A 23,978-nucleotide genomic window follows, 5' to 3' on the forward strand; every position below is an offset into this window, starting at 1 on the left:
ATTGTAATTATTATTTTTATAAATATATATCCTCTTTATTAATAATCTTCTAATATCTAAGTAATTGGGTGGTAAAAAAAAAAAACTCCGTGAGCTGCTGTGGTCAGATGGGATTGCGCGGCGCTCTCAAAGCTGATTGGCGCGAATCAGCGTGAATTCTTTTAGGTTACAAAAGTCATAACAAAGTTATACTTGATAACGGAGTCACTCAATAATTTAGCCAAACGGAAATTTATATACGTTTGGCCGACGTCGCCGACGAAGTCGCTTCGATTTGCGAAACAAACCGTAATTGCATTGCTATAATTATATCTAGTGAATTGCGACGTAGAGAAACACGTATGTCGCTGAGGCATCGCGTGTGCATGCGTCGGCGAAAGGAGGAAAGGTCTTTGACAATTTGAAGAGAGACAGTTGGAAACGATGGACAAAATCTTTAGATCGATTCACACGAGCCGGCCGGCGTTGTACAGAACGTTGACCAACGAGCAATGCGTACAGTGAGTGATTATATCTTTCTGTCAAATAGACGTGCGTTTTTCCGCTGCGTATACATTTCTAATGACAAACGTAAGTTTGTGTAAACATACCTATGTTTTTCAGGAGGTCTAATAAACTTCCTGTGAGGCGAGATGTACCTGCGATCAGTACGATGTTACTGGCACAGGAATATTCAACGTAAGGCCTACAATTTTATTGTCCCTTCCAATATATGAAGAATTGTAGCACATACTGTATATATTATAATTATATGAATATCTTTATCCAATAGTCAAATCAAAAACAGATTTTGCTATGAATTTTGTCAGTAAAATGTTAGCAGATTTTTTAACGTAATACGATGACAGATTGATTGCAGAAATCGAGTGGAGAGTTTGCCATTTCTTAACCAGTAAAGCAAGTGCATTTTAGCTTGTCAGCAGATTTGAGCAAAATTTTATGGCAGGTTGATATCACTTGTGTCTGCTCTCAATTCTACCAAGTAGAATTTGTCATTTTATAATTACTTATGTGAAATGTGTTATTTAAATTGTAAAGTGGCAGGTTCTGCTCGGTTTCCACAGTCAATTTGTCATCGTGTTCTGTTGGTATTAAGAATGAGTAAAATTGATAGCAGACACCTTGCAAAATCTGTCCTCGATAGATTTTGCAAGGTGTCTGCTATCACCGTTCCAAGAAAACTAATAAAACAGTGAGTCATTTATATATGTTATTTTCAGAGCTCTCCCTGTTGGTGTCAGGCACTTGTACAACAATGAAATTCCAGTTTGTAGGCTGTTCCCTAAACGCGATCCCCTGATAAATGGTCAACAGAGACGTAGCATGTTCGTCCAAACGCAAGATACACCGAATCCGAATAGCCTGAAATTTATTCCGGGAGTGCCAGTATTGGGAGAAGGATGTACGAAAGACTTTCCGAGCGCTAAGGACGCGTACTGCTCGCCACTTGCGAAAATGTTGTTTCGCATCGAGGGAGTGAAGGCGATATTCTTCGGGCCTGACTTCATCACAGTTACGAAATTCGACGAGGATGTAGAGTGGAAGCTGTTGAAGCCGGAGATATTTGCCACCGTCATGGATTTTTTCGCGAGCGGATTGCCAGTCATGGATGAAACCTCTCAGCCTGCGGCGGATACGCGTACAGTTCACAGTTCGACCTTTGTACAAAGTGTTCGAGGGAATGATGAAATGCTGATGGTTTTTTATTTTTGTAGAAATTAATCCGGAGGACGACGAGATTGTTCAGATGATAAAGGAATTGTTGGATACACGAATTCGTCCCACGGTGCAAGAGGATGGCGGTGACATTGTATTTATGGTAACTGTTACGCCCAAACCTTAGCAAGAAAGATTTCATATTCATTCATCTCTATTATCTCGAATAATGTAATATTATTTCTTATAATCGCAACAGGGTTTCGAGGAGGGTATTGTGAAACTGAAGATGCAAGGCTCGTGCACCAATTGCCCAAGCTCGGTAGTAACATTGAGGAACGGCGTACAAAATATGATGCAATTCTACATCCCCGAAGTACTTGGAGTCATACAAGTCGAGGACGAGACGGATAAGATCGCTGAGAAGGAATTCCAAAAATTCGAACGGAAGATCGGCAAAGCAGAAGAGAGTAAAGACAAATAGACGTGATTATAGTTTGACTTGTAGGTGACAGCGGACCTACGCATCATCTTGTAATTCTGTACATTGTAGACATCGTATATTATGTATTGTTTAATTGTAAATAACAAAACATAAATAAATGGTTAGGTTGAGAACCGGATTTTAATTTTTTATTACAAAGTGCTTATCTGCTAGATACAGAAACTTGCCAGACACGAATAGTATTATCGGAGTATCCAGCGAACAGTGTTTGACCGTCGGTGGACCACGCGAGAGACAAACAGAGCGGAGGCTCCGCCTTACTCGTCGCAGATACGACCTCGGGTTTTAGTTCCTCGACCATTTCCTTAGTCTCGAGATCCCAGATTTTGATCCACGGTCCAAACGCGGCGCACAGCCAGTAACGATTAGGGCTGAAGCACAACGCGGTAATGATGTCATTGTGGTCCAAAGTATGGAGATGCTTTCCGTCGTTCAGATCCCACAACATAGCTTTGCAATCCTGCGAAACAGAATTGATATATCATTCGTATGATCAACGATGTTTTGAACGATAAATATGATTAAGTACGTGTCGTACGCACCTTTCCACCAGATGCGCAAAGTGATCCATCAGGCGATACCGTAACGGTATTCAGATATCCCGTATGACCGCTATGATTGATCTTCAATCTGCAGTTCGTCAAGTTCCAGACCTGCGAAGCGGATAAATCGCTGAAATTACTAACGGATCTATCGCGCGGTTATAAACAAAATTATAGCATCCAATGTCAGCCCCATATCCGCATACACTCATAGATATATCATGTTTGTGTAAAATATAAGATATCCATCATTCTTATCGAATATTTTGCGTTTACATTCGTGAATCTTGTAAACTTCGTTCTTTACCTTGACAACGCGATCCCAACCCGCGGAGACGATGATGGGATTCGCATGGTTCGGAGAGAAGCGCACACAGCTCACCCAGTCCGTGTGTCCGTCGTCCTGAATGGTGTATTTGCACTCGGCCAACGTATTCCACAATTTAATCGTCTTGTCCCGCGAACCGGAGACAATCTGACGATTATCCACGGAGAAAGCAACGCTCAAAACGTCCTACATTTAACAGAAACAGAACTCACGATCAATCAATAAAACGATATACATACTGTCCAACAATTTGTAAATATCGGGTCAATACTTACGGTATCACCGATTTAATCGGTGCCTACCTCTTCTATTTCAATTTAAAAAAAAAAATAAAAAAAAAAAGCTTCAGTGTACATTTCATATTTCCCATGGGATTATTATTTCGTAATAAAGACAAATGAAAAGAAAATCTCATATTACGAAGTGATATACTTTCATAATATGGAAAATGTTTCTTTCGTCTCCGTTATACGAAAAAAATTCGAATATGCATCGTCGCGACGCGGACGGTTGACGAGTCACACCTTGGTATGATCCTCGAATCTTCTGGTCGTGCGACCTGCCGCCAAATCCCAAAGACGCAACGTCTTGTCCCACGACCCGGACAGAGCGTAGTTGCCATCGGACGAGAGAACTACGTCGCTTATGAAGTGCGAATGACCGTAGAGACGCTTCTGTGGGATACCATAGTTAGCTTCGTCACGCGTCAATTTCCATACGATCAGAGTCTTATCTAGAATGGAAAACAGTGATATATGAGGGATTGCTGTCACTATCCAAGATTCAGGACGACCTAAACCAAACTTTAATTAACTTGATCAGCAATATCTGTACTATTTTATTACAATAAATAAATTATAATTTTATTAAACAACAAACAAATTTGTATTGTTTGATACATGAGAAAAAAAGATTGAAATGAGCACAACAAATAATATAAATTACAAATTTTGCAATTAAGCAATTCTATCAATCGCATTAATGCATTAATCGCTAATTATATTAATTGTTAAGAAAAAATATTGCCGCCTAGTCTGCCACCTGGCTCACAACTCAGGTTTGATCCTTAGCTTTATAAAATACTGGAGAAGGTTGTAGAGGTAATGGAGTATAAGATGACGTGTAACAATAAATTAGCACGCGTATACGTAATATATACAAGTTGGATACGGATTTTGTCGAAGTTTGGTCAAAGTCACTCTTGGTTCCACAATTGCTATAACGAACAGATGGGATATTAAATCTAATTGAGTTAAATCATATTTTGTAGTATAAAAAAATTAAAATAAAAAAATTAAGCGAAATTCTCATACCGGTGGATTAGGCTACAGCTAAGAAATCGGAATTTTCGAAATCGTCGAAAAAATGGGAAATCGAAGGGAGATAGGGCCTCGAAACGAGGCGATACTTGCCACGTGAAGAAGACAATATCATGTCCGGATATTTCGGATTCGTCGCGATTTGCGTGACCCATCCGTTGTGGCCTCGAAGCGTGCCCCTTAGCTGTAGAGTCTCAGTCATTTTGAATCGCTTTCGGCTACTTTATATCGCCGATTGTGACGGATTACTCCGTGCGTACCGCACCTCTCGAACGACGAACGTAAAGGAACGAGCTGGAACGAGCGGCGCGCCGGACACGCGCCTCAATCACTCAACCGATGTTCATAAATACATTGATGCACTACCTGCTATGTCGGAGAGTACGGAAAGCGACGAGCGTGTCCCGTTTGACAACGGCCACTCACAGCCCCGGTGCCTGGAATTTTTCCGCTGGACCGGCCAATCAGATATTTTTATTTTAAATCAACCAATTGGCGACGTGGTCACTCGATACTTCGATCTGATAATCGGACAAGTTGGATATCGCATATTTCTTCATTTAAATAAATCAATGGCCGCGTTCAGGAAACACAACTGTTGAGTGAGCGCTCATTATGATTGGTTCTTACACTTAGATCCGGAGAAGAACCAAAGGTAAGAACCAATCATATTAAAGAATCACTGACCGCTCACTCAACAGTTGTGTTTCCTGAACGCGGCCATTGGCTGCGGTCAGCCGAACCTCTGAGCGAAGCGAAAGGTAGCAATTAAGTGTAATTGGTTGGATCCAAAGGTAAGAACACGGACACGGCCATTGAAATATAAAATGGAAATATATATTTCTTCGTTTTATTTCAATCACCATCAAATGATGGATTTAGCTTATTGGATCAATTTAATCAATGTTTGATCGAAATTGCCCTAAGTTTTATTTTCTATACTTGTGTTATTTAATCTTTTTTTCTCTTCTATATATATATATATATATATATATATATATATAAGCAAAAAAATATATTAAAAATATATAATCTTTTGGGCCGAGTTCACCGTCTCCAATTAACTTGATCCTCCGATTGAACTCACTCTTCGTTTCTTTCTAAGAGGGAAAGTTAGAAAGAGATGAAGAGTGAAGTTTGATCGAAGGATCAAGTTAATCGGAGATGGCGAAATCGGCCCTTTATTATCTTCTTTCTTCCAATGTGGAGTAAAAAGGACAAACTCTGAACTAGAGCGTGCGGCCAGCTAGCAAATGGAAAACAGGACGCTTTTTGTTTTTTCCCTTTAGAGAGAAAAAGAGGAAAGTTGAACGCGGTGTGCAAAAAGTTGAGCTAATAAGAACGGACCCTCGTTGACAGCATCAAAAATCACGGGTCATCAAATAGACGATTAGAGCTGATTAGCGTATACCGTTGGATCCGACGAATCGACCGCGGCGTTTACGAGACGGATTTTAAATCGCTGCGCACTTGCGCTTGTCGGGCGGCACATGGGCGGCACTCCACTCTCCGCGTTCACGCCTATGGTGTGTGTGTGTGTGTGTGTGTGTGTGTGATATATGTCAATGCTCCATCCTCTCTCGTGCGCTCGACGGACGTCAGAATCATCGGCGGAATCATCGGTGACGAGTCGAGGCCGTGTGCCGTGTGGCGGCCAGTCACTCCTCGTGCAATGATCGACGTGTCATCGACCAATTAATAGACGGTTGGATCGCTGGTGGATCGGTTCGGTGGATCGTTCATCAGGTACGTGATCCGCGGGCGTTTTCTGGCGTTCAACGATCGCGCTTCGACGTTTTGACAGTTTAAAAAAAAAAAAAAAAAAAAAAAAAAAAACACCACTGGGCGTGTGATTTGTCCGGAAAACATCGGGCGTATCGCCCTGTGTTGACTTTGAGTCCGCTCCATATCTCCTTCCAACGTTTCTCGCAAAAGAAACGAGAAGAAACGTTGGGGAGCATAAAATTATATGACGTTGCGGCGCATCACTTCGAAATTGTTAACGTCGAGCTTCGACAGGACCGATTATTGTTTTTGCATATTGTTAATTCGTTTGTATGATCCGCGACGTTATATTGTCAAGATTGTTGGATATACATTTATTTCTTTCAACATTCATATAAACGGTTGGGAGTGATAATTCTGAAGAAAATAGCTCAAGTAGTTGAAAATCAAATTGTCATGTATCTATCTTGAAAGTAATGCGGCAATAAGAGACATTTGTGTTTGTTGGTTTAGCAATGGCCACAGGTGGTAGTAGTTTCATCAGTAAACCAGCCAGGGGATGGTTGCATCCGGATCATGTAGTCAGTAAGGAAGGGATAAGTTATACAGTGAAGGTATGTTATCTATTATTTTGTTGATAAGATATAACGGAATGACAGTTTGAAGTCTCCTGGAAAATTCATTATATAATACGTATTACAATTACACATGCCGTCTGCTCTCTTTTTCGAAGAACTGATGCATATTGGTACAATAAGTTGGAGTGAGAAACAATACTGGATGTGCACCATACACATAAACACGCACACAGTTCAGGAAGTTCTTCGAAAAAGCACAATACTATCACGTTACATTAGAAAGAATTAACTACATTTAGCTCTACGCATTCGGAAGTGGAGTCCGTACTCGACACATGTTAGATTTCATTCCAGCGTCTCAAATGTCGATGAGTCACATTCCACATTGGATATTTTTGAGAGTTTATTGTAATTTTATGTTGTCAAATCTTTAAATATGACGACGCGTCGTAATAAAATCTAGTGTTTCCAGAAATAAAAGGCTTTTATTTGATTATCGAGTTGTTAGAACAAAATGTTGAATTTATTGCGGAGTGCAAAGAGTTAAATATTTTATTTCAAATTTTTTAATACAAGCTTAATATCATCGAGGAGTCAAATGTTAGTTTTGACATTTTATTAATTTATATACATTTATATCATTTTTTTATTAACTCTTGAATATATATATTATCAGATTTAATTTTAAAGAATATTTTTCTATTCATTTTGTGGTGGCTCTTATATGTATTCCTCATATTCACCCCGATATACTTTTAATACATTTGGATTGTATTTATAAAAAGGAAAAATAAAAATAGTAAAATAATAATATATGTACATGTATAGCTATAAAGAACACTGTATAAAGACGAAGCATCAGTTTGATTTTCGAGGGAATTTGTTATTGCTTCTTTTCTCTTATCGTATCTTAGCAACAAAGCAAAAATTACAGACCTTTTAGAACGTAGCTTGAGGCTTCTAATAAGGCTCATTATAATGTTCCACGTCAGGAATGTTCGTGCTTCAAGAGCGGTTCATTTATCGTCCCGAGTATCAACGTTCTCATTAAAATTCTCTCTTTCCTTCTCGTTACCGTTATATTATTAATAAATACAATAACATTTTTTCTTGTTATTCGTTACCGTCTATAGTAATATTTTAATATATTTTACTTAAGGTGTAATTTATTCAATATTTAATTATATGTACGTCATATATATGTATGTTTAACAGGAATTTACACTAGTAGTATAGAAAATTAAATATTGAAAAAATTACACCTCATACACACAAGTGTATAAAATATAATAAAATATTATATAATGAAGAAATATATAGGTATTACACTATATAATTAATAGATTCTGATTAGTGATTATTATTCACAAGACAGTATTGTTATTACGCTTTCTTGAGCATGATTTAGTGCGATAAAACCTGCCTTAAAGTTTGCTTTAGCAGGATGTGATCCTATTACTTTTGAAGCACGAACGTCCCTAAGGTAAAGCGTCACACCTTAGCTATTAGAGATGAAAACGGCAAGGGAAGGGCAATAAGCGCAGGAAATCTAGTTCAGAAATGTCATTAATTCCAAGTATTAGCGCGATGGATCTATCGATCCACACAATCTATTTACCTTTTATGTCTAATCCTTGTCTACTTGAAATATTACAGTATATTGGATGTCTCGAAGTATATACGTCGATGAAAAGCTTGGATTTTGAAACACGATCGTGCGTAGCTAAGTAAGTCGTAAAGCACTACTTTGTGAATTATAACTTTTGTCGTAGATATTTTCGAGCATACGATAAACTACTTTTTATGTTATTTTAGGGAATGCATAAACAGAGTTTGCGAAGCTGCCGGATTAAAATCTGCTGACAAAAAGAGAAGGGTACTAGAAAATTATGATATTTACAGATAACTGTATTTATGCTTACAATTTTCATTAAATTTCTCTTGAACAGGTTGACAAGAAAGTGTTGAGAGCTATAGCAGATAAGCCTCGCATGGAGCACAGTGCTGTTAATGTTACTTTAACCATTAGCAGTTGCAGCTTATCCTTGACTAGCATTGAAACTAGACATATTATTGCGAAACATGATATGCCACGTATATCCTTTGCTTCAGGCGGCGATACGGTAAAGAGTATACACATTGCGTTACTATTTTTTGTATATTCCATCTCACTATTTTTGTACATGCATGAAATATAGCTGTATAAAATTATAACAATCACTGTATTAGTTATATAGTTTGGTTATATTTTATATTAGTTATATTTACAATGATTACACGTATTATATTGTTTTGCTTTTAAAATTAAAGCTACATTGTATTGTGTAACAGGAAATACTGGATTTTGTTGCGTACGTTGCTAAAAATATGCAAGAGTGGCGCGCTTGTTACGTGCTTGAATGTACAGGTGGTTTAGCCCAGGATGTTATATCGACTATTGGACAAGCGTTCGAGCTCAGGTTTAAAGAGTTTCTTACAAAACCAAGTTCTCTGCAGTAAGTTGTAGAAATTGATTTATAGATCTAAAGTTATAACGGTCTCTGTTATTTATAATTATGCGTATTTACTTGTTAGTCCCGTGCTAAACGGTGTCAGAGAGGTGGACAGGGATTATTACAATGATCTGCCAGGGAAAGTACCGCCAGATATTGGCCCACCACCAGTACCTCCTTTGCCTAATACAGCATCTACACTGCCTAATCTGAAGCATCATCAAAATCATGCGCGCACTCATGCACAAAGTATTGCAGTTGATTCATTCTCATCTGCTGCAGACAGACAGGTAGCAGGTAATATCTTTTATAAAATACTTGTTTGAATAAAATAAAAGGTTTAATAATTTAAGTTTTATTATACATTATAATCTTCTTCTTTTACATTTATTCCTATGTTTTATCATTTTTTTTTCACAGAAACTGGGAATCTAATTGATTTAAACTCGGATAGCACTCCATCAACGAATTTAAATATAATGTCTGAGCACAATTACGTGAACGACAGTGTCATAGCTGCAAGCAGAGACAATCATCGTGATCCAGCATCACTTTTTGACGTTTTTGATATGCGTAAGAGAATTACTGTTTTATTCTCACTCTTAGTAAAGATTTAAAATTTTTTAATACTGTGTCAAATCATAAAAGTCTTTTAAAATAATATCGTCTTGTTTCGATCGCTATAATTTATCATATAATTACGTTACAATCGCAAGTATATTTTTATATGAAGAAATTTATTCTAATATCAAAAGTTTGTAACAATTTTGATTTTTACTCGTTTACTATACTTATGTCGAGCTTTATTTATAAATTACAGAGCCGTTCAGTTCTGCGATATCCGATATGAACAGACTAAGTCCCCGATCACAGAAACAGCAGTTAAACCAAGAAATTTGGTTTCACGGAAGTGTTAGCCGATCTGAAGCGGAATCCATGCTTACTAGAGTAAATATATTTTTATCATAGAGTATAAAGAATATAAATGTCATAGAGTATAAAAATCTCTTATTGTCTGATATGAATTTATATCTGCTTTTTATTTCACATTGTAAGGATGGCGATTTTTTGGTTCGAGAGTCACAAGGTTCCCCCGGCCAGTACGTTCTGACTGGAATGAATAATAATACCCCAAAACATTTGTTGCTAATTGATCCTGAAGGCGTCGTAAGTATAAAACGAAATTTATATAACAAAATTACCAACCCAAAAGTTAGCTTGCAATCGATAATTACTAAAATACTCTTATCGATTGTGTATAAATCTACACTTAGATATTTTTCTAGACCTGAATTTCGATAAGCGATGGTCATACAAGGTAGTACAAATTTTAATTTACAGGTTCGCACAAAAGATCGTGTATTTGATAGCGTAAGTCATTTAGTGAATCATCACTGTGACAACGTATTGCCTATCATATCGGCTGACAGTGTTCTAGTACTGCGTTACCCCATACCCAGGCATACAAATTATTGATTTTGAACGTTGAACGATGACTATATATAAAGGGCACAGACTTGGCAAAGATTTTCCGAATAGTTATTTTGCGTATCTTTGCACGTGAGAATCTTTGGCAAGTTTTGGCTTTTTGTGATATTTCTAAAATCAAGTCATTTCATACGAAAGATATATGACGCGGTTTGTACCTTTTTATTGTATATGAATAGATGATTTATGAATATTTTTCTCTGTGAATCTCCTTACGAAATGTGCCAACCTAGCCAAAGTAATATAATTTCTATAATTTATCAGAGTTAAGCACATTCCGATTTTTTAATATAAAATACATCATCTAATTTGTGACTTTGGATTTACGTAAGATTTACACATGTGTAGAGAAATTTTATATATAACTATATTTTAGATATAGAATATGCTTTTTATATCGGATACATTGTTGCAACTCCATCTTTCATGCAAAAATAACTATAATAAATATAATTTCATGCAGTATGTTGTCATTTTCTTTCACTAATTAATTAATCCTTAACGTTAAAGAAGTCTGTAGGCTGAATTCACTAATTTTTTTTTCTCGTGTATTTTTATTTTAGCAAATTTAAGATTTATAATTCATCGTAGTATTTGTAGTTGATAATCGCTTTTGGCGTTATAAGACTTATAAAATGTTTAAATACTAAAAAAATTTGCATTGTCTAATAAACCTATTGAGCTTTTTTGTTCTGTACTCTTCGGCTACATGTATATATGTATGATACTAATTAATATTTTTTAAATATGCAAAAACATGCAATTAATATTTTCTTCTAAGTACATATTTTTATAAATTTTATTTAAAAATTTAATAAAACGTTTTTATTCTTGAAATTTTTTTATGGTAATAAATAATGAGACAAAAACAAAATGCGTTTCACAATTTATTTACAGTAGAAACTTCACAATAAATATTGATTTTATTTACAATAACGATCAGCTTTCATCTTACTTCTCCTATCTAATAGAGTTTCATGCAGATTTCCTTCTGTTTTTGCCTTCTCCAGCTCAGAACGATCGGACTTATTTATCCTCAACTTTTTATCTTGAAACTTTTGAAACTTTCGCCTGGGAAATTAAATATTGTTAATATTAGAAATATACTTTTAAACATCTGGTTTAAAGTAGGATAAAAGAGATAGCGGAAAAATTAACGCAAAACGTAAAAGTTCTAATATAAGATTTGAACAATCTTCCGTTCAATAATTATATGATTATACGATTATTTATAAAATTCCACGTCATACTCACACATAATTTACTTCAACCTCCGTGAGTGAGCCTTGTTCCTCTTTCGGAATATCCCTACTAGGACTCTGAGAACGTTGTATTATACTTCTTATAATAACAAACTCTGATGATCCAGCTGTCCTATTCTGGCAAACTATATCATCCTCATTTGTAACCGACATGAAGCATCCAGTATTATTTAATATCGCAAGCTTGCCATCCTGGAAAACAATGCAATTTCACAATTAATTTAAATTATATTTAAAAAACAATGGCAATGCAAAATTTTTCTAATCAACAATTAAAAATTTATTTAACTGTGAAATTACTACGTCTATATTTTATTGATGTTACATAAATTAATAAATAATAAGATATTACGGACAGTAAAAATCAACGATCTTCTATTCGATGGATTTTCTAATTAATTTAGTGTTTGAAAAAATCAATTAAAAGAGAGACGTACAAAATAATTTTTAACCAAACTCGTAATATCTATTTTAATATTCATATGGAAATTACTTGAAAAATTGGCTCCCACTGTTCGATAGAACCGACTGCGTCACTTCGTCCAATAACAACGCCATTTTTATCAACTCCAAGATATTTGCCGTATCCAGATTTCAAGGCAACCTTATTCTCGCTCACGGGAAACGCTGTTAATATTTCTTCCGGCGATGGACTCTCTCCTTCGCCGTGCGGTGCCCCAAGAGTAAACAATCCATTATCCAGTGCCTTCATGTAAGTTTGATTTCCAAATTCGACCGCTACTGTCCCGGTGACTTCAGCTACATTCTTAACCTTCCACCAACCTCCTATAAAACAAAACGTCATCTGTATAAATTACAAACGTTTTACACAGAATTAAAAAATTTGTAAAATATAAATTTTAGATCTTGCATCTTAAATTTTGATAAGAGTACTCATTTGATCTTTTTGATGTAAAAATACAGGATTGAAAGAGAGACAAGAATTGCTACTCTAACAATAAGATCAGTAAGTGCTACAAATGATTTACAGATTAAGAAATCTGCGATACAAAATAAAGGGGAGTAAGCATGCGCTATAACAAATAGCAAGCAAAATATAAAATCTAATATATAATTGTGACGTAAATTGCTATGTACAGAAAGTAGGGGACTGTGTTTCGTAACTATGATTATAGATTTTCCAAATACGCCATCATTACAATAGATTTCCTTTGAATATGATATCTTTAGCATTTTGATTATTAAATTTGCGAAGAGGATAGGCAAAGTGACATAACAGACGAAGAAACTCTAATTAACTCAGTATTATTTGGTTGGTTTTGGACTTTGGAAGTAAAATACAAGTACACTTGTGCCATATAATCCCGACACGGCGTTGAAGGCACCTTAATTTTCAAAAAAGAAAAATCTTTAGCAACTTGATCACTGTTTTTAGAGCATTGAGCGGCGATTTTTGTTTTTTAAATCTTTATTTTTACGCAAAAAAAACAAAAACAAAATTAAATACTTTTATCAAAATTATTAAGTGAAGAATCTAAGCTTGACAACTTAACCAAAAAATTAATAAATACCATGAGTAAGGGTATCTTTATCCTCCACAGTGGTTTCCTGCTCTTTTTCTTGTTTCTTAGATTTTCGCTTCTTCGGTCTGGAAAGGAACGATGAATGAGAAATATCGAAAAAAAAAGGAATGCGATTAAAATAAATTCCAAACGACAATGAGAGAATGGAGGTTATACCTTGATTTTTCGCCTTTCAATACTAATTTTCCCGTCCGCACTTTATCATACTCCGACATTTTAATGCTCCTCAAACTTTCACTGTAATATCGTACAAAGAAATAAATCCGACTTGTGGATCTCGCACAGGATACAGAAATATTTTCTTTTATCAGGTGCCGTCAACTGCCGAGTACTTGTTTGTTTACTGTTTAGTTGTTTTCCAGTTGCAGAAATGGCGCAAACCGCAAACCATGGTGTAATTCCCGACGCTGCGCACTCGTTCAGTTTTTGACAGCGTTTTTCATTGGTCGCGTTCAGCAGACCAAGCCGCTCAGTAGCAGTCAAACGTCGAACGTGCGTGGCTCTTTTACTTTTAGAACAAGTAATCAACGCAGTCTGCTACGTGGACTGCTGCTGCTTGATTCGCTGACTGGCTCAACGTCTTAAGCCACCTTCTGAGAACCACCCGTTTGATCCACCTGGATCTCCGTTTGAATCTCTGCGACTTGATCTGCTATCCAGATTGCGGCCTAAAAGGGCCTTGGCACATAGAAAAACTTAAGCAGTTAAACTTAAGCAGTAAGAAATCAACGGTATGGATTCGCTACCGCTTAGGGCCGTGCCTTAAGTTCTTGACTGTGATTGGCTGATTTGCTTACTGCTTGAGTTTTACTGCTTAAGTTTTTCTATGTGTCCGGGCCTTAATTTGCAATCTGGACTACCGTCTAGCCTGTCGGCACAGGGATTGCGCAATGTATATCGTAGTATATAGGAATAGCTTAATTTAAAGTTAGTACTCTTTTGAAAATAGCTTATTCTTAATGAGATGTATGGCTCCGCGCGAGTGCGGTCGATTTGTATTAGATAAATTTGATCATCGTCCGTGTATGTCTAGGATTAGAAATTAATGATTGAATTGAAAATTGTAAGTAAAGTAGTCTGAAGTGAATTGTAACCCATTTCGGGAATACTTAAACTGATACACGTAGTTAATTTTTGACAATATTAAAAATAGCTCAATAATCTTTTGTACTGTCACAATTAATTAAAAAATTATTAATCACAAAATTACCGTGTTTTACACTTTAATACTCTTTTTTGAAAATATCCATTTCTCATTCCTCACTTTAAATAAAATAAATTAGTAATTGCATGTACTCGAAGTTATCTTTAAAAAAAATATGAAATTTACAAAATGGAACGTATAACTATATTTTTTAATAACATTTTTTATGTAGAATATTCCTCGAAATTAATTTATATAAAAAAATCATTTCTATTTAAAATAAAGATGCAATTGTTATATTAATAAGACTTCACAGGAAGATAATACTTATTGAAACATTTCTCTGTGCTACTTTTTCTTATTTTTAATTTGTTCTTGAGAAGTGTGGCTACAATGACCGATTGCTTTGGATCATTTTCTGTTTTATAATTTCCTAAAACAGTGCATGGATTTAGTTGCAATTTTCAGTCGAATTCTCTCTTAATCACTCGCATTTTTCATTAACTTATTGGATAAACACAAACTAAAGCCTTGTGTTCACGATGTTAAAAATTTCTCCGAGATGTCGAACGGAGAAAGAATTGATCAATCGCATTGATCAATTGGCCAAATTGTTTAAATGTGATTGGTTAATTCCTTTTCCGTCCGAGATCACGAAGCGATTTCTAATATCGTGGACACAAGGCTTAAGACATGGTAAAGTAATTTTAATCACAATTATATAGTTTCATATAACTATAATTTTAAATAATATATAATTATACGTAACGACTTTTTTCACGCACAATAACGTATCTCATTTTAACGTGTATTACACACATGAATCATATCTAAAAAAAAAGTCATAACTTAATATATTTGTAATTGGTGAGCCAAGAGCTTTAAATAAAGTGTCATAAGAATTTCTGAGACTACTGTGTTTTAAATATCTTATGTTCACAATTCAATATTTAAGACGTTATCAATGATTATCATAAAATAAAAATTTATTATACACATAAAACGTACAAAAATTTCTTAATTTCAGATTAAATAACTTTTTAATTCTTAATGGCTATACACACATTAATACGTTTATATCTAATAACTTCACTTGGCACTTGGAATATAAGTATTTACTGGAACAGGCAAAACTGCTCTTTGTCATAAAGATACTTTAAACAGAAAATTTTGTATTTTAACTGTCCACTTATTGTTATATTATACATGTTAAAAAGCTGATTAATTTTAATTTTTGTTACTCGTATATCTAACATTAACGGTTAACAAATTTGTGATATTAATATAAAGTGTTAAATAACTCTATTACAAGAGAAAAAGAAATGTTATTTGTTTACGTCAAACTTTAAAATGTTGAATGGCTAGATGTGCAAATGGCAATCAAATACTTTGAACACTTTGCTAAAATTATAAATATTTTTTTATGAATTATCAGCGTAGTCACTAGTATATTAGTCTTTTCTTATGTTTGAGGAATTCTCAATGAGCAAACTCAAATCAAAGAGCACTGTCATCTAACGAATTATTTATACCGTTTCTATCGTCTTCAATTTGCTCCTGCAATAAAACATAATATGTAAATTCTCTTATTATTAATAATGTGTAAAGTAGTAATGAGATGTCAATACAATATTAATACAATATTGTAGGCAATATTACCTGTAGTACTTCAACAAGCGTTCTCATCTCATCCAACATTTCCTTGTAAACATGATTTTCCTCTTCTAACTTTTCAATCTGTCGTACGAGCTTTTCATTTTCTTTTAAGGCATCCACAAGTGCCGTTTGTCTTCTTTCAGCCATAATTTGCCAATAGTTCTCACTAGGTTTGTCTAAATCAGATAAAATACTTTGATAAAAGTTTATCCTTTTGACAAAATCCAGATTTAAAATAAATATCAAAAGAATATGGAAAGCGAAGAAAAAAATGCTATTTTGGAGTATACCTGATGTTAAGTCTTCTATTTCAATTTGTATCTTCTCTCGTGTAGTCTGGACAGCCTTATTCTTCTTAGTTACTTTTGTGCATTTTGAAGTATTTTTTTCCCCTGTATTTGTTACATCCCTAAGAAACGCACCGTACTTACAATCTATATACTTCTAACCCTTTTCGTAATGCGTTGTCATAATAAATGCTTGTTTGAAGATAACTTACCGTTTCGTTTTTGCCTCTTTCGATTTGCAAGATCTGAGAGTCCTGTCAGCACCAACCAAGGTGTTTGCAACCAGTGTGTGCAAAGGTTTCCTGTCCTTGATCTGTTGACAAGGAACAAAAAAAGAATTATTGTCCCCTCTATATTTCATTCTTTCTCCTTTTGTATTCTGATTATGTAAACGGTCCTCTTTATTTGAAAAATAATATATATTTTATGTTTAAATTATGCCTAGTTCCTCTTTTCGTTTTTGCCAGTATATTCACTATTAACTTATATTCATTGGCTTTAGATTCAGTTAACGCATCACCAAAATTTCAAGCACATTTTAGGCTCTGTATGACGACGATAAATATACTAACTTTAGGTGCAACCGTTTTGACCAGTTCCATCGTGCTGCTTTCGAAGGAAATTCGGAGATGTGAAATAACGTTCAACAGGACCGACCAAACTGTGGCAAACCCCGCAAACCAGGCAAACACGTTGTCTTAATTCATGCAATTTTGTCTAAAAACGATCAACCGTTGATCACTGTTGATCTCGTCTCCACCAGTCCACCATGTGATCTCCACCGTCTCCACATGCATTGATATGCGTGTGACTGTGACCAGCTGTATGTATGTAAGTAAGTATACACGGCACGAAAATCGCGGAGCAAATCAAAAATCCGCTTCAATCCGTTTGAACGCGGAAAAACTCTTGCGCGTGCGCAGCAACGGAAATCTTAAGGCGGACTTAAAAGACACGCCAGCGCCAGCGCCAGCGCCAACGCCAGCGCGTCTCGAAGTCTCGAGAGAGACGCTCGCAATTATCGTCATTTCGTCGCGCATTGCGAACAAACCCGTCGATGCCTACCGCCTTCGGCGCGCAATCTGTCAATTTGAAAATCGTAGTGCGAAGAGAAGTGGTACGTTTGACGGCAAAGGTTTGACGAGTCTGTCCATGAAAAATGAGATAACTTACGAAAGAGGAGAAGGATAATATTCAAGGAAAGCGCGTTTGAAGGAAATTGATCCAATAAATTGTAAAAGTTGAGAGATTCTTTGATCGAAAAAGAATTTAATCGTTACATTCGACAAGTATATCCATATGACTGAAGACTAGGATAATCGGTCAATATTAAACATAGATCAAGGTAATTTCCATCGTTATTTTCTGTTATTTATCTGTTATCCGGAACATTTAAAGCACAATAAGTCGGCCTCGATACACCCAGGACGTGCCTGGATGTATTGAGGCTAACCTGACGTCTGTGCTAAGTATCTGACAAGGAACACTAGGAAAATGTCATACGCGGCGATTTTCCTGAAACTTGGCATACAAGTAGTACATGGAAAACTATTGGACACGTATATTGTTATATCGGCACGAAAGCCGTTTGAAGGGTAGAAATCACCCTATCGATTTTGGGGGTAGGTTCGACTACTTTACGAATTATTTTTACGATTGTTGCGAAATCAGGTAACTAAGGGTTTTTGGGGTCGCTGATGATGAATCTGAAGTCCGTTTTTAAGAATTCAAAATAATTCGTAAAATAGTCGAACCTACCCCCAAAATCGATAGGGTGATTTCTACTTTTCAAACGGCTTTCGGGCCGATATAACGATATACGTGTCCAATAGTTTTTCATGTACTACTTGTGTGTCAAGTTCCAGAAAAATCGCCGTATGACACTTCCCTAGTGTTACTGGTGAGTATAATCTTCATTTTTATTCTTTCAACGTGATCTTTCATTTGCTATTTACGAATTTGCTCTTATTAATGCGAGACTTATTCTTCATCAGATGTTCTATCCAATTGACCTGCTTTCCCGTCGACGAAGGGGCAAATTAGCTCCTTGTTGGCTCGCTGCAACGGTCAGCGAGAAATTATTTAAAAGCCACTATAATTCTAGTGCTATAAAGAAGATAAACACTGTAGAAACTTGGTAAATTATTTTGTTTATGTACTTTTAATATTGAATATTTATGACATTTTTTTTTTCAATTTTAACACTTGTTTGGATTTTATATTACATCGCCAGCGAGCAAATTTTGGAAATACTGCAGTTGCGCAACAGATCAGATAGATTTAGCTTATATCTGTCATCGCAATTAATGTGCGGCGTAACAAGAATTCATCGTTTACACGTTGTATATTATCAGAGTAAGTTCAATTCTATATATATATATATATATATTTATTAATGATATCACCTATGCCAGTTTATGTAATCTCATTACTTTTCAGAGGAAGTTTTTGAAATGCAAAAAAAATTTGACTCTGGCGGTGGCAGCGGCGGCCGCGGCCGTGGCGGCGGCCGTGGCGGCGGCGGCGGAGGGTTGAATAAAGAGGATGACGCAGTTCAGGATCTTGAATTGCGTGCAATAGATGTGCCTATTTCCACTCAAGACTTTCCTAACGCTCAATTAGAAATAGACTTACACTTACTTTCTGACGAAGAGTTTGATGACAGACTACGGACAATTGTGAGTGAAGATCTCGTACGGTTTACTGCAAGCTTGTCAATAAATTTTGTATTTTTAAACTCTTATTCTTAAATGTGTTAAACTCTGTAATATGATATATAACATCTTTGAGTTTTCGAACTTTTGAGATTCTTTGATTGTAAACCTTATTTTTAAATATTGAAAATTTTTTCATTCATAGGTGAAAGATGCAGCATGTTGTGATTTTGGTGCTTTAAATGACGAGGAGTTGGATTTTATGCTTAAACATGATTTCAATCTCTCACTGTAAGTTTCCGATTTTTATATTTTTTTTGTAGCGTGATAACTTATTTTTAATTGTAATTCAACAAAAGTTCACAAAATGACAATAGTTTATTCAATTATTTGATTTTTTTCGTTTTTATATCATTAGCTCAAAATAATGTCATGACGTTTTCAACGAAGAATAATATATTTTACTATTAATGGTTTTTTAGTGACCGGATGGATGAACTACGGACAGCAAAGGAAAGATCAGCATTCTCAAAGAAGACGGCTGATGATATAACAATAGAAGGTAAGTGGATCAATGGGGTATTTTAAATATAATACATAGACAATTATATTATGTTTAAATTAAATTAATTAATAATATCATTTAATGAATAGAGATCCAAGAAAAACAGTTATCTCAGGAAACCAGTGGTCCAGTACTTGTGGATATATCGGAAAGAAAAAAATCCAAAGAGGGACCGTTATTAACTCCACAAAAACGACAGCCACGTGAAATGCAGGTGGAAACGCCTATGAAGAGAAGACGTGTAAGTTTGTCTATAACTGATAATGATTGTTGTTTGGATATAATGTGAATGATTTAACTCCATAAAGTAGAAGACAAATGAGAATACATGGGCCGATATTCATAGTTTTTCATAGGGCAAAGAATTGTACATAAAAAATCACTCAATGATTTGGACAAGCAAGATCTGACCAGTCCTGGCCGATTACGGCGTTTTTCCCTTTGTTTGATACAGTATAATTTTAAGATGTTATAAATCAACCTGAGAACCGTATTAGCATCTTAAGACATTACTTAAGATTGTTTTGATATAAGAACGGACTATGAATACGAGCCATAATGACCAAAAAGTTTTGAAAAAATTAAAATCTATTTTCCTCTTTTTTTTTTAGAAAAATTATTTTGCGCTTTTTATTTATATTTAATTTTTATTTTATTTTTACTTCTAATTCTTTCTATATATTACTTCTCAGTTATTCTCTGACACTGCATCGCCGACTGATGTACCCCTTGTAGAAGATGTGGCAGTACCTCCTGCACCTGTAGAAGATGTGGTAGTACCGGCTGAATTGCCTAGAGAAGAAACGAGAATGTTAGTTCTTCCACAGCAAGAGGAAACTGGCATGGAATTGGAATCATTAGATTCAAGCTACTTTGTGATCCGCAGTCATTCGAAAAAAAGCAAAATTATTGATCAAAATAAAGTCTTAAGTGACAAACAGCTTCAGAAATGGCGTCAGAATGTAAACATTCATTGCAAGGTGGGTTCCTACATTATATAAGCTTACAAAAGATGTATATAAACTTACAAAGAAGTTCAAAACAAAAAGCGAGATTAATTTTAAACAAGTCTTAAAGGTTCTGACTAAATTTTTTGATTATCTTTAGAAATTGGATAAACCATTAACAAAAAATTTATCGCTGACACCGGCGATAAATCTTTTCAACCAACCTTCGGACTCACCTAGGCGATGGAACAAAAGTTTACGCAGTCGCTTTGCTGCTCGCATCACTGGGCCGTTCAAGAGTGTAAATGAAGATGTTGCACTTGCTGAATGTACGCAATGTAGGTATATATTTAGACATTTATTAAATATTCACATTGATGCACATATATAACTGAATAAATTTATATTTTTAGTTTTTGAAAAAATGCGTGTAGAAGAGACAGTTAGCAGGCTAGATCTTCCTACAGAAGAAGTGAGTACATTCCAAAAGACGGAAATGGCAATTGCTGCCGAACCCGGAGACAGTGTTGCTAACGTCTTAACAGTGACAAATATAATTCACGAAACTATGGACGTATCAATGGTACCATTACCGAAAGAGGTACCGGAAGCGATTGTCTTAGAAGAAGGCACTAGGTAAGTCTATTTTATCATGAAGAACTTATGATATTTACATTCAAGAAGTTATTTAACTAAAAATTTAATTATTAAGGATTATTCAGTTTTATATACTCATTCTTTCAACTGTTGCGATATTTCCTCAATTTCTCAATATCGTTAAATGATATTATTTTAGCATCGTTGAACAGAGGCCGGATCAGGAAGAAATGAATATAAGTAATGATGAATGCTTTGAAGATGTAAACATTTTATTAGAAAGACAGCGACAGTCTCCGAAAACGGCGAAACACATTCCACCAGTACCTTCTACCAGGTATTTTGAATTTTTCTTTTATTGTTAAGTAAAGAGTTGGACATATAACAATATTCTAAGTGTATATTTGAGTTTCTATAAACGAATGTTAACAAAACATTAATCGAAAGCTTGAGGAAAAAACAAAACTTTTATTGCTTTGTTGTAACCTAACAATTTTGCATAGTTCTTTTCTACGAAACTTAGCATGTTTTGTTATATCAAGTCTACCATTTATCAAAGAATTATTTGATGTATGATAAAAATATTGTTTTTATAGCAGTTTAAGCGGACACTCGCAACCTGCACTGACAAGCCAAGAGATTTTGGTTTTATTACAAGTTTTCTGGCGTGACAAGCTGGCTGTCAAATTCAGTGAACTTATTCCACCGGACACGTACTCGAGAGAGGATGCTGCTACTGCTTTTGAAATACTTCTTGGTAAGTGTTACTACATTCGCAAAAAAAGGGTAAATTTTACCTTACTTTTTTTTATTCTATCAACCTAATATTATACGAATCGTTTTTCACCCGTGTGAAGTTAGCTTCCTAACATTTAAAAAATAATCATTTGCACATGTATATGCACAATTCGAATTTTTGTTTGCACACTCTAATTCAAACGGTATTAACAAAAGAATTTGAATGAGAGCAATCTTACATTAGCTTAGCCCTTCACCTACGAGAAAATTGGATTGAAATAGTCTTTAACTTTTGTTTGCACATTCACATACAATTCGATTCAATTGAAATGTATGTGAATATGCAAACGATGAGTCATCGAATGCTATAGAAAGTTTATTTTTTAATGTTAAGGGATTAATTTCACATAGATTTGTTACCCATTTTTCTAAAATTTTTCTGTATTATTCTCGTTCACAGACTTATATGCACAAGAGAAACTCATCTTGGAACAGACTGACTGTTCTGAACCTTTATGGATTGTCAAATACAATGATTAATTTATTTTATATATATATATATATGTTAAGAATGCTCGTTTATAATTTATATTAATGCTAGAACTTTGCATTGAAAAACAATTTATGTTATTATATTATTATGTTATTTATGTTATGTCGGATCATCGTTCTTTCACCAATATTAGCATTGAAATTAACGAAAAGTAAAAGGGGATAAAAGTTAAGGGAAAACATAGAATAAATTAAACTAACAAGTTTTAATATTATTTATTATTATAAAAAAGGAATTTATACCATTTTTTTCAATAAGAGAATTATCTTAACATGAATGCAAGCTTATGATAATTATTGATTGTTTAGTTGGCGTGTATTTCGTTCAGAATGCCGCTGTATTGCCTTCATACCGCATCTCTTTTTGAATCCGTTCTCGATAGCACGATCTCGGCATTGGCTGACGAGCGCATTATCGTTATTTGTTTCTGGTATTACGTTCTCATTTATGATCGCGAGAGCTCGTGATTTCACGATTCGCGGGATCCTCCATGAATGACGGTGAGAAACGATGATAAGACAAAATCGAATGTTTCGCGAATTATTGCGATGTAAGCGATTATTGAATTCCTGGAAATGAAACTTTATATGAGCTCGATATCCGCGCTCCGCGCCGTTCTCTTTTCCATGGTTCATACGAGGTTTGTCCATATAGGTGGCTTATGTTAAAACTTTTAACGTTTTAATGAAAAGGATAAAGATTTAATGCATGATATATAATGTTATATGATATATCATAAATAAGTTTATACTTACAAATGTACATATTTATATACTATTTGTTCTTTTATCCGTGTTACAAATCGTTATTTTTGCTAGAAAAATTACGATATTTTAATAAGAATCAAAAAGTTGAGATGTTTCGTTCTATATATGTTCAAAAGATTATAAATATTTGTATAAGTATTTATTTACGTAAGAATTGAAGTCAGCAATCTCCTACTGCAAATTATTATATAATTTAATATACTTTATGTTAAAACTTTTAACGTTTTAATGAAATGGATAAAGATTTAATACACGATATATGTTATATGATCTTTTCGCTTACTTTGAGCGCTGTGAAAATTAAAATAATATAATAAATTACATTTCGCATTTAATTATATTTTGTAGCTTTATATATTTATCTCGTAACTTTTATTTAACCTGGTTCCGCGTTCGCAGTAATGATTTAATTTAATAATCAGATACCAAGAAATTAACCGGTTGAAGATACATTGTGAAAATCGCATTGAAGGATTACTTTATGAATTAGAGAACATATAGAGTTTGAGTTGATGGGTATAAGAATGTTAAAAATATTGGCAATTTGAGAGATTAATCACTCTTTGCATGTTTTCAAGAGTGAATTGAACTAAAGGTTTCAGTTAAACGACTTTGGTGAAATCGGGCATAA

General features: G+C 34.7%; 6 protein-coding genes across 8 annotated transcripts; 3 read left to right on the forward strand and 3 right to left on the reverse strand.

The window, feature by feature from the left end:
* The first annotated feature begins 132 nt into the window (after positions 1 to 132).
* LOC143900655 (NFU1 iron-sulfur cluster scaffold homolog, mitochondrial) lies at positions 133 to 2,279 on the forward strand. Of its 2 annotated transcripts, none has more exons than XM_077412257.1 (5): positions 133 to 500; positions 607 to 678; positions 1,221 to 1,639; positions 1,716 to 1,819; positions 1,916 to 2,279. In XM_077412257.1, exons 1-5 carry the CDS (start codon positions 424 to 426, stop codon positions 2,138 to 2,140), a joined length of 897 nt encoding a protein of 298 aa, XP_077268383.1. In that variant the 5' UTR covers positions 133 to 423; the 3' UTR covers positions 2,141 to 2,279. The 2 variants fall into 2 exon arrangements, with proteins under 2 accessions (XP_077268383.1, XP_077268382.1); XM_077412256.1 differs by having other exon boundaries at positions 135 to 500; positions 604 to 678.
* On the reverse strand, positions 2,263 to 4,652 carry Rack1 (Receptor of activated protein kinase C 1). Its single transcript, XM_077412255.1, has 5 exons — positions 4,444 to 4,652; positions 3,556 to 3,764; positions 3,011 to 3,217; positions 2,704 to 2,814; positions 2,263 to 2,621 (listed from the first exon to the last, which is right to left on the reverse strand). The coding sequence occupies exons 1-5, from the start codon at positions 4,550 to 4,552 to the stop codon at positions 2,304 to 2,306; spliced, it is 954 nt and encodes a 317-aa protein (XP_077268381.1). The 5' UTR covers positions 4,553 to 4,652; the 3' UTR covers positions 2,263 to 2,303.
* A 1,221-nt stretch (positions 4,653 to 5,873) lies between these two features.
* Shc (SHC-adaptor protein) lies at positions 5,874 to 11,095 on the forward strand. 2 transcript variants are annotated; one of them, XM_077411194.1, is made up of 11 exons: positions 5,874 to 6,096; positions 6,589 to 6,689; positions 8,310 to 8,380; positions 8,469 to 8,529; positions 8,603 to 8,776; positions 8,985 to 9,148; positions 9,228 to 9,442; positions 9,566 to 9,718; positions 9,966 to 10,093; positions 10,202 to 10,312; positions 10,432 to 10,556. In XM_077411194.1, exons 2-11 carry the CDS (start codon positions 6,591 to 6,593, stop codon positions 10,435 to 10,437), a joined length of 1,182 nt encoding a protein of 393 aa, XP_077267320.1. In that variant the 5' UTR covers positions 5,874 to 6,096; positions 6,589 to 6,590; the 3' UTR covers positions 10,438 to 10,556. The 2 variants fall into 2 exon arrangements, with proteins under 2 accessions (XP_077267320.1, XP_077267318.1); XM_077411192.1 differs by having other exon boundaries at positions 5,876 to 6,096; positions 10,487 to 11,095.
* A 412-nt stretch (positions 11,096 to 11,507) lies between these two features.
* Positions 11,508 to 14,577, reverse strand: Frg1 (FSHD region gene 1). Its single transcript, XM_077411195.1, has 5 exons — positions 13,596 to 14,577; positions 13,428 to 13,504; positions 12,389 to 12,681; positions 11,888 to 12,087; positions 11,508 to 11,704 (listed from the first exon to the last, which is right to left on the reverse strand). The coding sequence occupies exons 1-5, from the start codon at positions 13,652 to 13,654 to the stop codon at positions 11,557 to 11,559; spliced, it is 777 nt and encodes a 258-aa protein (XP_077267321.1). The 5' UTR covers positions 13,655 to 14,577; the 3' UTR covers positions 11,508 to 11,556.
* A 974-nt stretch (positions 14,578 to 15,551) lies between these two features.
* Positions 15,552 to 17,319, reverse strand: LOC143900300 (uncharacterized). Its single transcript, XM_077411477.1, has 5 exons — positions 17,099 to 17,319; positions 16,739 to 16,839; positions 16,530 to 16,648; positions 16,243 to 16,415; positions 15,552 to 16,140 (listed from the first exon to the last, which is right to left on the reverse strand). The coding sequence occupies exons 1-5, from the start codon at positions 17,126 to 17,128 to the stop codon at positions 16,081 to 16,083; spliced, it is 483 nt and encodes a 160-aa protein (XP_077267603.1). The 5' UTR covers positions 17,129 to 17,319; the 3' UTR covers positions 15,552 to 16,080.
* A 92-nt stretch (positions 17,320 to 17,411) lies between these two features.
* LOC143900299 (uncharacterized) lies at positions 17,412 to 23,523 on the forward strand. Its single transcript, XM_077411476.1, has 13 exons — positions 17,412 to 17,871; positions 18,521 to 18,663; positions 18,760 to 18,881; positions 18,966 to 19,204; positions 19,386 to 19,471; positions 19,663 to 19,742; positions 19,835 to 19,986; positions 20,438 to 20,725; positions 20,853 to 21,030; positions 21,106 to 21,328; positions 21,489 to 21,626; positions 21,886 to 22,046; positions 22,488 to 23,523. The coding sequence occupies exons 2-13, from the start codon at positions 18,521 to 18,523 to the stop codon at positions 22,565 to 22,567; spliced, it is 1,890 nt and encodes a 629-aa protein (XP_077267602.1). The 5' UTR covers positions 17,412 to 17,871; the 3' UTR covers positions 22,568 to 23,523.
* The last annotated feature ends 455 nt before the right edge of the window (positions 23,524 to 23,978 follow it).

The sequence above is a fragment of the Temnothorax americanus genome, unplaced genomic scaffold, assembly GCF_048541705.1.
Source record: "Temnothorax americanus isolate GAGA-0224 unplaced genomic scaffold, ASM4854170v1 Scaffold3, whole genome shotgun sequence".
Classification (NCBI taxonomy): Eukaryota; Metazoa; Arthropoda; class Insecta; order Hymenoptera; family Formicidae; genus Temnothorax; species Temnothorax americanus.